The sequence below is a fragment of the Scyliorhinus torazame genome, chromosome 7, assembly GCF_047496885.1.
Source record: "Scyliorhinus torazame isolate Kashiwa2021f chromosome 7, sScyTor2.1, whole genome shotgun sequence".
In the NCBI taxonomy this organism is placed as follows: domain Eukaryota; kingdom Metazoa; phylum Chordata; class Chondrichthyes; order Carcharhiniformes; family Scyliorhinidae; genus Scyliorhinus; species Scyliorhinus torazame.
Window position 1 is genome coordinate 104,757,619 of NC_092713.1, and position 12,236 is coordinate 104,769,854.

General features: G+C 48.9%; 1 protein-coding gene across 1 annotated transcript in view; it reads left to right on the plus strand.

Annotated features, from left to right (window-relative positions):
• Positions 1-12,236, plus strand: part of kifap3a (kinesin-associated protein 3a) — a 403,618-nt gene that overhangs the window by 91,818 nt on the left and 299,564 nt on the right. Inside the window, exon 4 of the mRNA XM_072511212.1 lies at positions 7,141-7,196. Within this exon, the coding sequence (XP_072367313.1) occupies positions 7,141-7,196 (56 nt within the window). The remainder of the gene's footprint in view (positions 1-7,140; positions 7,197-12,236) is intronic.

The window sequence follows — 12,236 nt, forward strand, 5'->3', positions numbered from 1 at the left end:
CATCACGTTAGCCCCCTCTTTAAATGAGCAAAAAACTCATGCTCTCCCAGGCCCTGCACATTTCAGGTGGCCACCCTTATTGAGGGTTCTCTCACCCCACCCTCGACCTTGAGTCAGCCATTACCACTGTGATAGGCCATAACTTCATTGATGATTCACAAGATGCCGACCCATCCCACCCAAGTGGTGGAACAAATATAAATTCCTGGTAACTCTGTACCCCCCACCCCAACCCCTAGTCAGCAGACAACCTGCTGCCTCCTCTAACAAGTCACAACCTCAATCTACTTCCTAGCGCCAGCAAGGTAACCCTGGTCCCATCTATTCCTAAACCACCGCCTCCACTCCAATCCCAAACTCGTCCCTCCCCCCTGGTCCTCATCTCCACCCATACACTAAGCTCAGGGAAGAACCCCCCCCCCAACTCCTCAACCCGTACAGAAGAGTAAACATGAAAACAGAACAGAGGAAATGCCCCCTATCTAACCATATCTATCATTACCCCAACTCAACTGGTATTAACATGAAGCTGAACAGTAAAACCCCAACCACCCAACAGCCTACCCACATCCCTCAAATCATGCCCAGTCCATGATCAATGATGAAGTCCTCAGCTTGCTCCAGAGTTTCGAAATAAAAGTCCTTCGAGTCAGACATGACTCTCAGCTTTTCAGGGTACAAATCCCTAAACCGCACTCCACGATAGTTCAAGACCATCTTTACCTTAATTGAAGGCCGCAGTCGCCTCGCCAGTTCCGTGCCGATGTCTTGGTAAATTCTCATCATGTCATCGTCTCAGTCAATGCTCCGGCATTTCTTGGCCCACTCCAGGACCTGCTCCTTCCTATGGAAACTGGAACTGAATGATAACCACATGTGGCTCATTTGGTCGCAGCTTCTGCCCAAAGGCCTGGTGCGCCCTGTCCAGCACTGGCGCAGCAGATACGTCCTCGCCAGTTATCAGTTGAGAAAACTTCGCAGAGAAGTATTCGGTCGGCCTTGAGCCCTCGACACCCTCTGGCAGCCCCACCATCCTCAGGTTCATGCGCCTGGACCTGTTCTCCATATCATCTAGTTTCATCTTGGGGCCCCTTATTTCTGTCGCCAACGATTGCCATTTCGACATCCAACAACACAAGTCAGTCTTCGAGCTGAGACACGGCCTCCTCCAAACCTTTCAACTTCTCAGCTAGCTTGCTTACTGCCTTAGCCGTCTTACCCAGCTACTCCTTGACCGGGCCCAAAGTCTCCTCCAGCATAGCTTTAAATGATAGCCTCATTTCCTGGCCGTACCTCTGGAATCGCATGTCCATCTCCCCACTGAACTTCTCCAGTTCTTTTGCCATCACCCCCGCCATCACATCAAGGGTGATGGGCATGCCCCCCCCCCCCCCCCCCCCCCCCCCGCCATCTTTGTTGAATCCTTGTTTGGACTTGGCACTTGTAATTTCCCTCCTCCACTTCTCTTCGACCTCGACATTCCTTAGCTCTGCTGGGCCATCAGGTTAGATCCCGAAAATTCCTCAAAGAAAGGGCAGAAAAGCCCGAAGTGCCCGCACCTCTGCAAGAGCCACCTAAAGACACTGGGCAGCACGGTAGCATAGTGGTTAGCACTATGGCTTCACAGCGCCAGGGTCCCAGGTTCGATTCCCGCTTGGGTCACTGTTGTCATGTGAGAGTACCTTTAAGAAATGGGTGTTTATTACTGCAGTGATGTCCGAGTGGGTGGAGCTGGGCTATCTGTCAGCTTTTTACTTTTGTTTTTGAGCTGGCTGCAGGGCGTGTTATTATTTTCTTTTTCAGAGCTGGATAGCTGCAGTCACAGCCAGAAGGGGTATGAATCTCTCTCTCTAATCTAAAGACTGTAAATCGATACTGGTGATTTAAAACTAATATCAGTAGTGACTTCAACCTGATGTGCTTCTGATAAAGGTTTTGTTTTTAAGTCGTATGGATGTTAAAAAGGAAAGCTTAAAGGTTTACTTAGTGTTGTAGTCTTTGGGGGTTGTATTTGAAGTAATGGTTGCTAAGGTGTTCACTATGTTTTAAAAAGGTTAACTTGAGTTCATAGAATAAACATTGTTTTGCTTTAGAAAATACTTTTCCATTTTTGCTGTACCACACCTGTAGAGTGGGCCGTGTGCTCACCATGCCATCGATATGTTGGCAGCCCAGTAATAGTTAATAAAGCTCAGGAGAGCCAAGCCCCCTTCTCCGCGGGTCCGTTCCAGGAGTGCCCTCCTTTCTCTCGGGCTTTTATCCGCCCATATAAACATTGATATCGCCGCATTCATACTTCTGAAAAAAGCCTTTGGGACAAAAATCAGGGGAAAAACTGAAAAAAGAAAAGCAGTCTCGGAAGGACCATCATCTTCACCGTCTGAACCCTCCACGCCAGTGTCAGTGGGAGCATGTCCCATCTGCGGAAATCCCTTCTCATTGGATCCACTCTTTTGCCCAAATTTAACTTGTGAAGCTGCCCCCAATCCTTGGCCACTTGAATCCCCAGATACCTAAAACTCCTCCCAACCGCTTTAAAAGGTAGCTCCTTCAGTCTCCTTTCCTGCCCCCGTGCCTGGATCACGAACACCTTGCTCGTTCCCATATTTAACTTATAGCCTGAAAATCGCCAAATTCTCCTAATACCTCCATGATTCCGGTCATCCCACGGGTCCGTGACATAAAGCAGCAACTCATCCGCATAGAGAGAGACCCATGGCGGGTTCTCCCCTACCCGGCGGGGCGGGGGATCCGGTGTAATGGAGTGGCGGGAACCACTCCAGCGTCGGGCCGCCCCAAAGGGTTTGTGTTCCGCCGGCTGGCGGGAAAGGCCTTTGGCGCCACGCCAGCCGGGACCGAAAGGTCTTCGCCGGGCGACGCATGCACGGGACCGTCAGTGGCTGCTGGTCCCCGCGCATGCGCAGAGGAGGGGGGTCTCTTCCGTCTCTGCCATAGTGAAGACCATGGCAAAGGCGGAAGAAAAAGGTGGGCCCCGATCGCGGACCTGGCCACCGTGGGGGCATCCCCCGGGGCCAGATAGCCCCGCGTCCCCCCCCAGGACACTGGAGCCCGCCCGCGCCGCCTTGTCCCGCCGTTCAAAAGCTGGTTTAATCCACGCTGGCAGGACAGGCATTCCAGCAGCGGGACTTCGGCCCATCACGGGCCGGAGAATCGGCGGGGGTTGGCCCGCCGACCGGCGCGGCGCGGTTCCCGCCCCCGCCAAATCTCTGGTGGCGGAGACTTCGGGACACGGCGGGGGCAGGATTCACGCCAGCCCCCGGCGATTCTCCGACTCGGCGTTGGGTCGGGTGTTCCACCCCCCCCCCCCCCCCCCCCCCCCTCACTATACTCCACCAGGCATTTGCACTGTAAATTCTATGAATCTATAAGGTGCGACCGGCTGGCCGTACCGGTAACCATATGTATTTTACTTTAAGTGGCATGGAATACGAATTAGAACATTAAAGAGATCTGTACATTTTTAAACAGTAGTTTCAGATTAAGATGGCTTATAAGAACATAAGAACTAGAAGCAGGAGTAGGCCATCTGGCCCCTCGAGCCTGCTCCACCATTCAATGAGATCATGGCTGATCTTTTGTGGACTCAGCTCCACTTTCCGGCCCGAACACCATAACCCTTAATCCCTTTATTCTTCAAAAAACTATCTATCTTTATCTTAAAAACATTTAATGAAGGAGCCTCTACTGCTTCACTGGGCAAGGAATTCCATAGATTCACAACCCTTTGGGTGAAGAAGTTCCTCCTAAACTCAGTCCGAAATCTACTTCCCCTTATTTTGCTTGCCAGTAGGAAAGTCCAGTTTGTCTGATGTGGCACAGCGATACTGCCGATTTCATTCAAAATTGGCATCCATTGATGTCCGCTCACAAGTGTCCAAATGCAAGTTATTTTTTAATGATTGTGAAGAGATGAAGTTTTGCTAATCTTGCTAATTAAGGTTTGAAAAAGTATTACTGGAGAATGTTTGAAAATTTGCGTTGTTTAATATGCAATTAAATTCCAGCTAATTAGAAGTGGAGAATACTTGAATGCACGATCATAGAAGCCATAGAATTCCGACAATTGGCCCATTGAGTGTGCGCCAACCCTCCGAAAAGGTAGTTCACCCAGGCACACTTCCCCCGTCCAATCCCTGTGACCCTGTGCATTGAGCATGCCCAATCCACCTACCTGCACATCTTTGGACTGTGGGAGGAAACCAGAGCACCAGGAGGAAACCCAGGCAGACACTGGGAGTACGTGCAATCTCCACGCAGACAGTTGCCCAAGGTCGGAATCCCCCCCCCCCCCCCCCCCCCCCCCCCCAAAACCTCGGTTTCTTCCCCCAACTTTTCACCCTGGCTAGACTCACCAAAACCTGTTTTACCAGGCTACGATGGCCGCAGCCCCTCCCCCCACCGCACTCCCGTTCACTGGCCGGCTTAAACCGTCCAGCGTGGAGGCCCCTGCCCGGGTCTCCTTCCCCCTTGCCCGGCCCCAGGAAAACCAAGAAATCCCCTTCAGCACACAACCCCTGCATACACACCCAAGCCCCAAAGAACCATCATTACAAATGAAAGTCCCATCTCTTCCCTTGTCCAAATATATACACCGTCGACTCATTTGGTACATACACCAACACGCAGTGAAAAAATAAAGTTACATGAGGCTTCATTGGTACATGACCACTTCTCAATTCTGTCACAGTCCTTCTGCCTTCGCAAACTCCTCCGCTGCTTCCACCATCCCAAAATAAAAGTCCTTGGATTTGTAGGTCATCCTCAACTTAGCTGGATATACTATGTCACACTGCACCTTGCTGATGTACAGTCCCTTCTTCACCCGGCTGAAGGCAGCCCGCCTTCTCGCCAGCTCCACCGTATAGTCCTGATATAAGCATATACCAGCTCCAGCCCATTGCACCACCCGCTTCTGGTTTGCCCAGCACAGGACTTTCTCCTTCACACTATACCTATGGAAACACAGAGTTACTACTCTTGGCAGCTCACTCGTCTTTGGTATAGGCCTCCACAACCGATGAGCCCGATCCAGTTCATATCGGGAGGGATCGTCCCTCTCCCGTAATAGCTTTGCCAATATCGTGGCAAAATACTCCCGGCAGCCTCGGGCCTTCCACCCCTTCAGGCAGACCCACAATCCTCCGATTCTGTTGCCTGGATCTGTTTTCCAGGTCTTCCATTTTGGCTCGCAGATCCTTGTTAGTCTCTGTCACCTTCCGCAACTCCTTCCCCATCGAGGCGAGTTGATCACTGTGCTGCGATAATGCCTCTTCCACTTCCTTCAGTGTCTCGCCTTGCTCCCGCACCTCAGCCGCTGCGCTTGATACCGCTGCCCTCACCAGGGCAATCGCCTCCTCCACCAGCACTTTCAATACCGCCCCCATCTCCTTCTTCATCTCTTCCTTGTGTTTTGTGAACTGTTTTTCAAATTCCACAGCATCACCGTGGTCATTTCTTCTGCTGTGAGTGATGCGGCCTCCCCTGGTGCTTCAGCCTCCGCTTTCCTTACAGTTCCTGCGCTGACTTTTTCACTCACTGGCGGACTTCCGTTAACCCCCTTTTTCACTGCCGGTTTTCTCCCAAACTTGGACATTTCTCTTCCCTGTGCCTTCCTACAGCCTTTTCAGCCTCCGTTGCCCCCGGGACCGGGCGTTAAAACTCCGAAATTCCTATTCCCGAGCGGGAGCCCTCCAGCTGCCTCCCGCCTGCCGTCACCCGACCCCCTTCATTTTCATATAGAGATATGGGACTGTTCGGACATTGTGATAAAACGGGATACATAAGAAATCCAGTAATTGTGAATGTGTTCTGGTGGCTGTGTGTTTAAAGGAAAAACAAGCTATTTTTTATTGGAGACTGGAAGAAAGAAAGATGAGCTAAGTTGATGGAACAAGGGCTTTGATGTGCTGATTAGCCAAGCAGCACTGGAACAAATATTTACCTAAAGCAAATTGATAAAAATGGAAAATGGGGTGAATTTCAAAGTTGCATTCTAAAAGATAAGCTAATGTAATAAATGTAATGAAGAATAACTTCGGAGAAGCTTAGTTCAAATAAGGGAAGATTAAAAAGGAAGACAGTACATCAGAGGCAAATTCAGCCTATGCAGGGAAGCTAGTTGAGATTTAAGACCACACAGAAAGAAGCTATGTCCCGTCCCAACAAGTTGTGTTTGGAGAAAGCCTGTTTTGAGAAGCCTGCTATCTCTAATTTAAATCAGAAGCAACCCCAAAAGATGGTGCCTGGTATGGTAACTATTGCTGGATTTTGCTTATCATTCTAAAACCTGTGGGATGTTGTTTGGGGACGTTTAGTTCTGATGTTAGACAAATAATGTGTTTTGGAACTGAGTAAATTTAAAGGTATCGTGGATAACCATTAAGGTGTTTAAATTAATTTTTAATTGACTTTCTTGATGTGTGTTTTGCTGTTTAATAAACATTTATTTTGCTTAAAATATCACAAAAGAGCCTGGTCTGCACATCTTTCCTCACAATTTATCAAATTTCAAAAATGCACTTGAGTGCGGGCATTCTAAAGTTCCCCTCTGGGTTTTCGAATGCCGTAACGCTACCATGAATATTGTCTGTTAATCTGAATTAGATAGGTCCTCAATTGGTATTCAATATTGAATAAAATTTTAAAACACCATTTCAGATAATGTGACATTTTGTGACCCCTTACTCCATTATCTGCTAGTGCATCATTACTTGACTGCAGCAACTTGAGTCCAATAGCATTGTTATGCGATTTATTTGGTTGAATGCAATCTATTATAACCCCATTAAACAGGGCAGCACGGTGAAGTAGTGGTTGGCATGGCGCCGAGGACCCGGGTCCGATCCCGGCCCTGGGTCACTGTTTGTGTGGAATTTGCACATTCTCCCTCTGTCTGCATGGGTTTCACCCCCCCCCCCCCCAAAAAAAAAAGAAGTGCAGGGTAGATGGATTGGTCTTGCTAAATTACCCCTTTATTGGAATTTTAAAAAATGAACCCATTAAACACTACACTTGGTTGCTAAGAGCCAGTTTATAATCATCATCTGGCAGTTTGAACTGCGACAAAATGTTTGCATTTCTTGCCTAAGGTAAGATCCATTGACCGTGTCTTCTTTTCAGAAAAAAGAGAAAGGATAAGCAAACCGAAGGACCCACCTCCTTTTGAAGGAATGGAAGTGAGTAGCAAAAATAAATGCAGCTTGAAACTGTAAGTGCTTTCATAGTGAGACATGCATGCAGTGCTTGCTGCATAAATAAGTTGTAATGTAAGAGAAGCATGCGGAGTAGCTGTTGTGATAAAACATTCAACAGTTGTAATTGCTGTTAGTCATTTATTTAGATAATTTTAAGGCAATTCTATATTGATATGAAATTGTAAAATAAAAATATACTGTAGCTTAACCAGTTCCTGATGAAGAAAATAAAGTAATTCTCTTAGAATAGAAATGCTCCTATGCAATCATGAAATAGTTTTCAATTCAGATATTATTAGATGTTGTTGTTGTGTTTAAAAAGGTGCAAAATACATTGGGCTGTAACTTGCGAGCTCCAGGGTGTGTGTGTGTGTGTGTGTGTGTGTGTGTGTGTGTGTGTGTGTGTGTGTGTGTGTGTGTGTGTGTGTGTGTGTGTGTGTGTGTGTGTGTGTGTGTGTGTGTGGAGGCACCCCCAAAGATGTTCTGCTCTCCCCCCAACCCAGCAGAGGTTCACAGGTAAGGTTTGTATGGCAATTGCCTGCAAGTGCAAACTTCCCCTGGGAAATTGCCCTGCATTGGATCCCATCTGAAAATGCAATTTAACTCGTAAACTTCGGATGGCTCCAACTGTGTTACCCAGAAAAAATCATAAGAATTAAAACTTCTTCTGTGTAACTATTTTTTAAAACAAAATTATTTTTATTCCAATTTTTATCTAAACAAAATTTTTACATGACCATTAACAACATTTAACAAAACAAGGTGAACGATAACATTATGTAAAGAGGACCCCCCCCCCCCCCCCCCCCCCCCCCCCCACGGATTGCTGCTGCTGACATTTTAATGCTCTCCTAGAAAGACGAGGAACAGCTGCCAGATCCGAGAGAACCCCGTCATGGACCCTCTTAAGGCAAACTTTCTTTTCTCAAGACTGAGAAACCCAGCCATGTCACCAACCCAGGTCTCCACACTCGGGGGTTTTGAGTCTCTCCACATTAAAAGGATCCGTCTCCGGGCTACCAGGGAGGCAAAGGCCAAAACCTTGGCCTCTTTTGCTTCCTGAACTCCCGGATTGTCTGACACACCAAAGATTGCTATCTCTGGACTTGGCACTACCCGCTTGTTTAGGATCTTGGACATTGCCGTAGCAAATCCGTGCCAGAATCCTTTGAGTGCCGGACATGCCCAGAACATATGAACATAGTTCGCTGGGCTTCCAGCACATCTCGCACAATCTGTGTAACTATTGAACAGACTCTCCAAGGGACTCCCCTCGAATGAACAGGGGACTCTCCATCCCCGCCCTTGCTCCTGGCCACCCGTGGGACTCTCCATAAGGAACAGGAGTATGCTGTTCGGCCTCTCAAGTGTGTTCCACCATTCAATAGGATCTTGGCTGATCTGACATTCTTCATGTCTACTTTTCCGCCCTTTCCCCGTAACCCTAGATTCCCTTGCTGATCAAGAATCTGTTTATCTTAGCCTTAAATGTACAAAAGGACTCTGCTCCACAGCTCTCTATGACAATGAGTTCCAAAGACTCTCAACCCTCTGAGGGAAGAAATTCCTCTTCATCTCAGTCTTAACTTAGCATCCCTTTATTCTGAGAATATGCCCTCTAGTCCTGAGGGGAATTCTCCCTTGTGGGGAAACATCCGCTCAGCATCTATCCTGTCAAGCCCCATAAGAATCCTATGTGTTTCAATGAGATCGCCATCATTCTTGTAAATTCCAATGAGTAGAGTCTCAATCTGTTTAACCTTTGCTCATAAGACAATCCCTCCATATCGGAGATCATCCTAGTGAACCTTCTCTGAACTGCCTCCAATGAAATATCTTTCCTTAAATAATTGACAAATCCTGCTCACGGTACTCTAGTTGTGGTCTCACCAGTATCTTGTACAGTTGCAATAAGACGTCCCTACTTTTATACCCCAACCCTCTTGAAATAAGGGCTAACATTCCATTAGCCTTCCTGATTACATGCTGCACCTGTTGTCATAATATACACCAGTATATCATGGTGCAGATACACACACACTGATGGACACACAGCAAGACGAATCAACACACACAACACAGCAGCCAATCACCAGTTAGAGCACACTCACTATAAAGACAGGGGGCATCAAAGTTCCCGCTCATTCGGGATGCAGCCTCCTACAAGGACAGAGCTTAAGTGTTGGTGGCCTGTATGTGTTCCACGGATCCAGCGCACTCAACACATCATGATACCAGTAGTTGAGGGATATTAGAACTTCTTAGGCCTACCTGCAAGTGATCTGCCTTCCACCAGCATACAGTCATCCTGCAAAATGGACAGTGTCCGCCCACCGCCGCCGCTGCGCATCACCGGTAACCTGGGGGCCAACTGGAAGATTTTCAAACAACGCTTCCAGCTCTACCTGGAAGCCACAGAACCGGGAAGATGCCCCGGGCACCAGGAAGATCGGTCTCTCCCTATCCACGGCCGGGGAACATGCCATCCACATTTTCAATTCTCTCACCTTTGCTGATGATGAAGATAAATCAAAATTCAAGACTGTCCTCCTCAACTTTGACATTCACTGCAACATAGAGGTGAATGAAAGTTTTGAGCGCTATGTATTCCAACAGCGTTTGCAGGGTAAGGATGAACCTTTCCAGTCCTTTCTCACCCACCTCCGCATCCTTGCGCAGTCCTGTAATTACGGGCCCACTTCCGACTCCATGATATGAAACCAGATTGTTTTCGGTGTTCAGTCGCACCCCCCTACGCCAGCAGCTCCTCAAGGTAAAGCAGCTCACCCTAGCGACCGCTAATGAGACCTGCGTGCTACACGAACACGCCACTAGTCGGTATTCCCACATCCAAGTGGCTGAAATGGCGCGGCAAGGTCCCCACGAGGCAGAACGGGTCCAAGCAATCGAGCAACTCCAGGGCCTCAGCCTGGATGAGGACGGCCATTTCACGCGCTTTTCGTGGTTCCCATGCTTGCGCGCACCGAACGAGGGGACGGCGACGTCGACGAATGTACTGCGCAGGTGTGCACCATGTACGGCCGCACCGCGCATGCGCGGTGGTGCAGCGAACGTACTGACGCTACAACGTGCGACAACTGTATCCCCGCCCACTTAAAGCGGCAATGCCCTGCCAAATCCCGACAATGCCTGAGATGTGGCAAACTTGGCCACTATGCTGCTTTATGCAGATCAGCTCGGCCTGCCAATTCGTATCGCTCCGGCCAGCCTCGCAGGAATGTCCGGGCCATTCAACCCACGGCCACAGAGTCCGATGCGGACCTACTACCCGATATTTACACCGAGGTACCTTTTTGAGTCGGTATCATTACAAAAAACAGGGTGTCCCCGAAGCAAAGAATCCAGCCTCTATCGGTATACAGCATCGATCCAGATGATGAGTGGTGTGCTACCCTTACGGTCAACCGGTCCCAAATACGATTCCGCCTGAATACTGGTGCCTCCGCCAATCTCATTGCGCGGTCTGACCTCCAAAGCCTTCGTGTCAAACCAGCCATCCTCCCATCAGCCTGCCAGCTATTAGATTATAATAGCAATGCCATTGCTGCCAGCGGCTCGTGTCAACGTGAAGTGACGCATAGGTCACGCAAAGCCAACCTTCCCTTTGAAATCGTGGGCTCCTCGAAAGCCTCCCTGCTTGGCGCGTAGGCATGCAAACTGTTGAACCTAGTTCAGAGAGTTCACTCTCTCTCCTGCTGATGCGTCTGCCTTTCAGGACACTGACTTCAGGGCGCAGCTCGACGCCGTTATCAACCAGTACCACGATGTCTTCGAGGGCATGGGCATGCTCCCGTATACCTACAAGATTTTATTAAAACCGAATGCTACGCCTGTGGTGCACGCACCTCGCAGGGTCCCAGCACTCCTTAAAGACCACCTCAAGCAGCAGCTGCAGGACCTCCAGAACCACGAAGTGATTTCCAAAGTCACGGAACCGACCGACTGGGTCAGTTTCATGGTATGTGTAAAAAAAGCCTTCCAGCGAATTGAGAATTTGCATTGATCCCAAGGATCCAAATCACAATATCATGAGGGAGCATTATCCAATTCCCAAGCGCGAAGAGCTCACATGTGAGATGGCTCACGCCAAGCTCTTCACCAAACTCGACACATCAAAAGGATTCTGGCAAATCCAGCTCGATAAATCCAGCAGGAAATTTTGCACATTTAATACACACTTTGGCAGATATTGTTACAACAGGATGCCGTTCGGGATCATATTTGCATCAGAAGTGTTACATAGGATTATGGAACAAATGATGGAAGGCATTGAAGGTGTTCGTGTCTATGGATGTCGATGACATAATCATTTGGTCCACCACCCCGCAGGAGCATGTTAGTCGCCTCCAGCGCGTATTCAGACGTATACATGAGCATGGCCTCCGCCTCAACAGGGCCAAATGCTCTTTTGGTCAGACGGAACTCAAGTTCCTCGGGGACCACATCTCCCAATTGGGTGTGCAGCCGGATGCGGACAAGGTAGCTGCCTTCACAGCTATGAAAACACCAGAGGACAAGAAGGCGGTCCTCCGATTTCTGGGCATGGTCAATTTTTTAGGGAAATTTATCCCTAACCTCGCCTCTCATACCACGGCTCTTGGGAACATGGTCAGGAAGACAACAGACTTCCAATGGCTCCCTGCCCACGAGCGCAAATGGAGAGAACGCAAACCAAAACTGACCACGGCCCCTGTCTTAGCTTTCTTTGATCCAGCAAAGGAGACCAAAATTTCGACCGATGCCGGTCAATCCGGCATTGGGGCAGTGCTTCTCCAACGTGATGAGGCCTCATCATGGGCCCCCGTTGCATATGCGTCACGTGCGATGACCCCCACGGAGCAGCGCTACGCGCAGATAGAAAAGGAGTGCCTGGGCCTTCTGACCGGTGAGGTTAAGTTTCACGATTATGTCTACAGACTTCCTCAATTCACTGTCGAGACAGACCATCACCCACTGGTCAGTATAATACAGAAAGACTTAAACGATATGACGCCTCGCCTC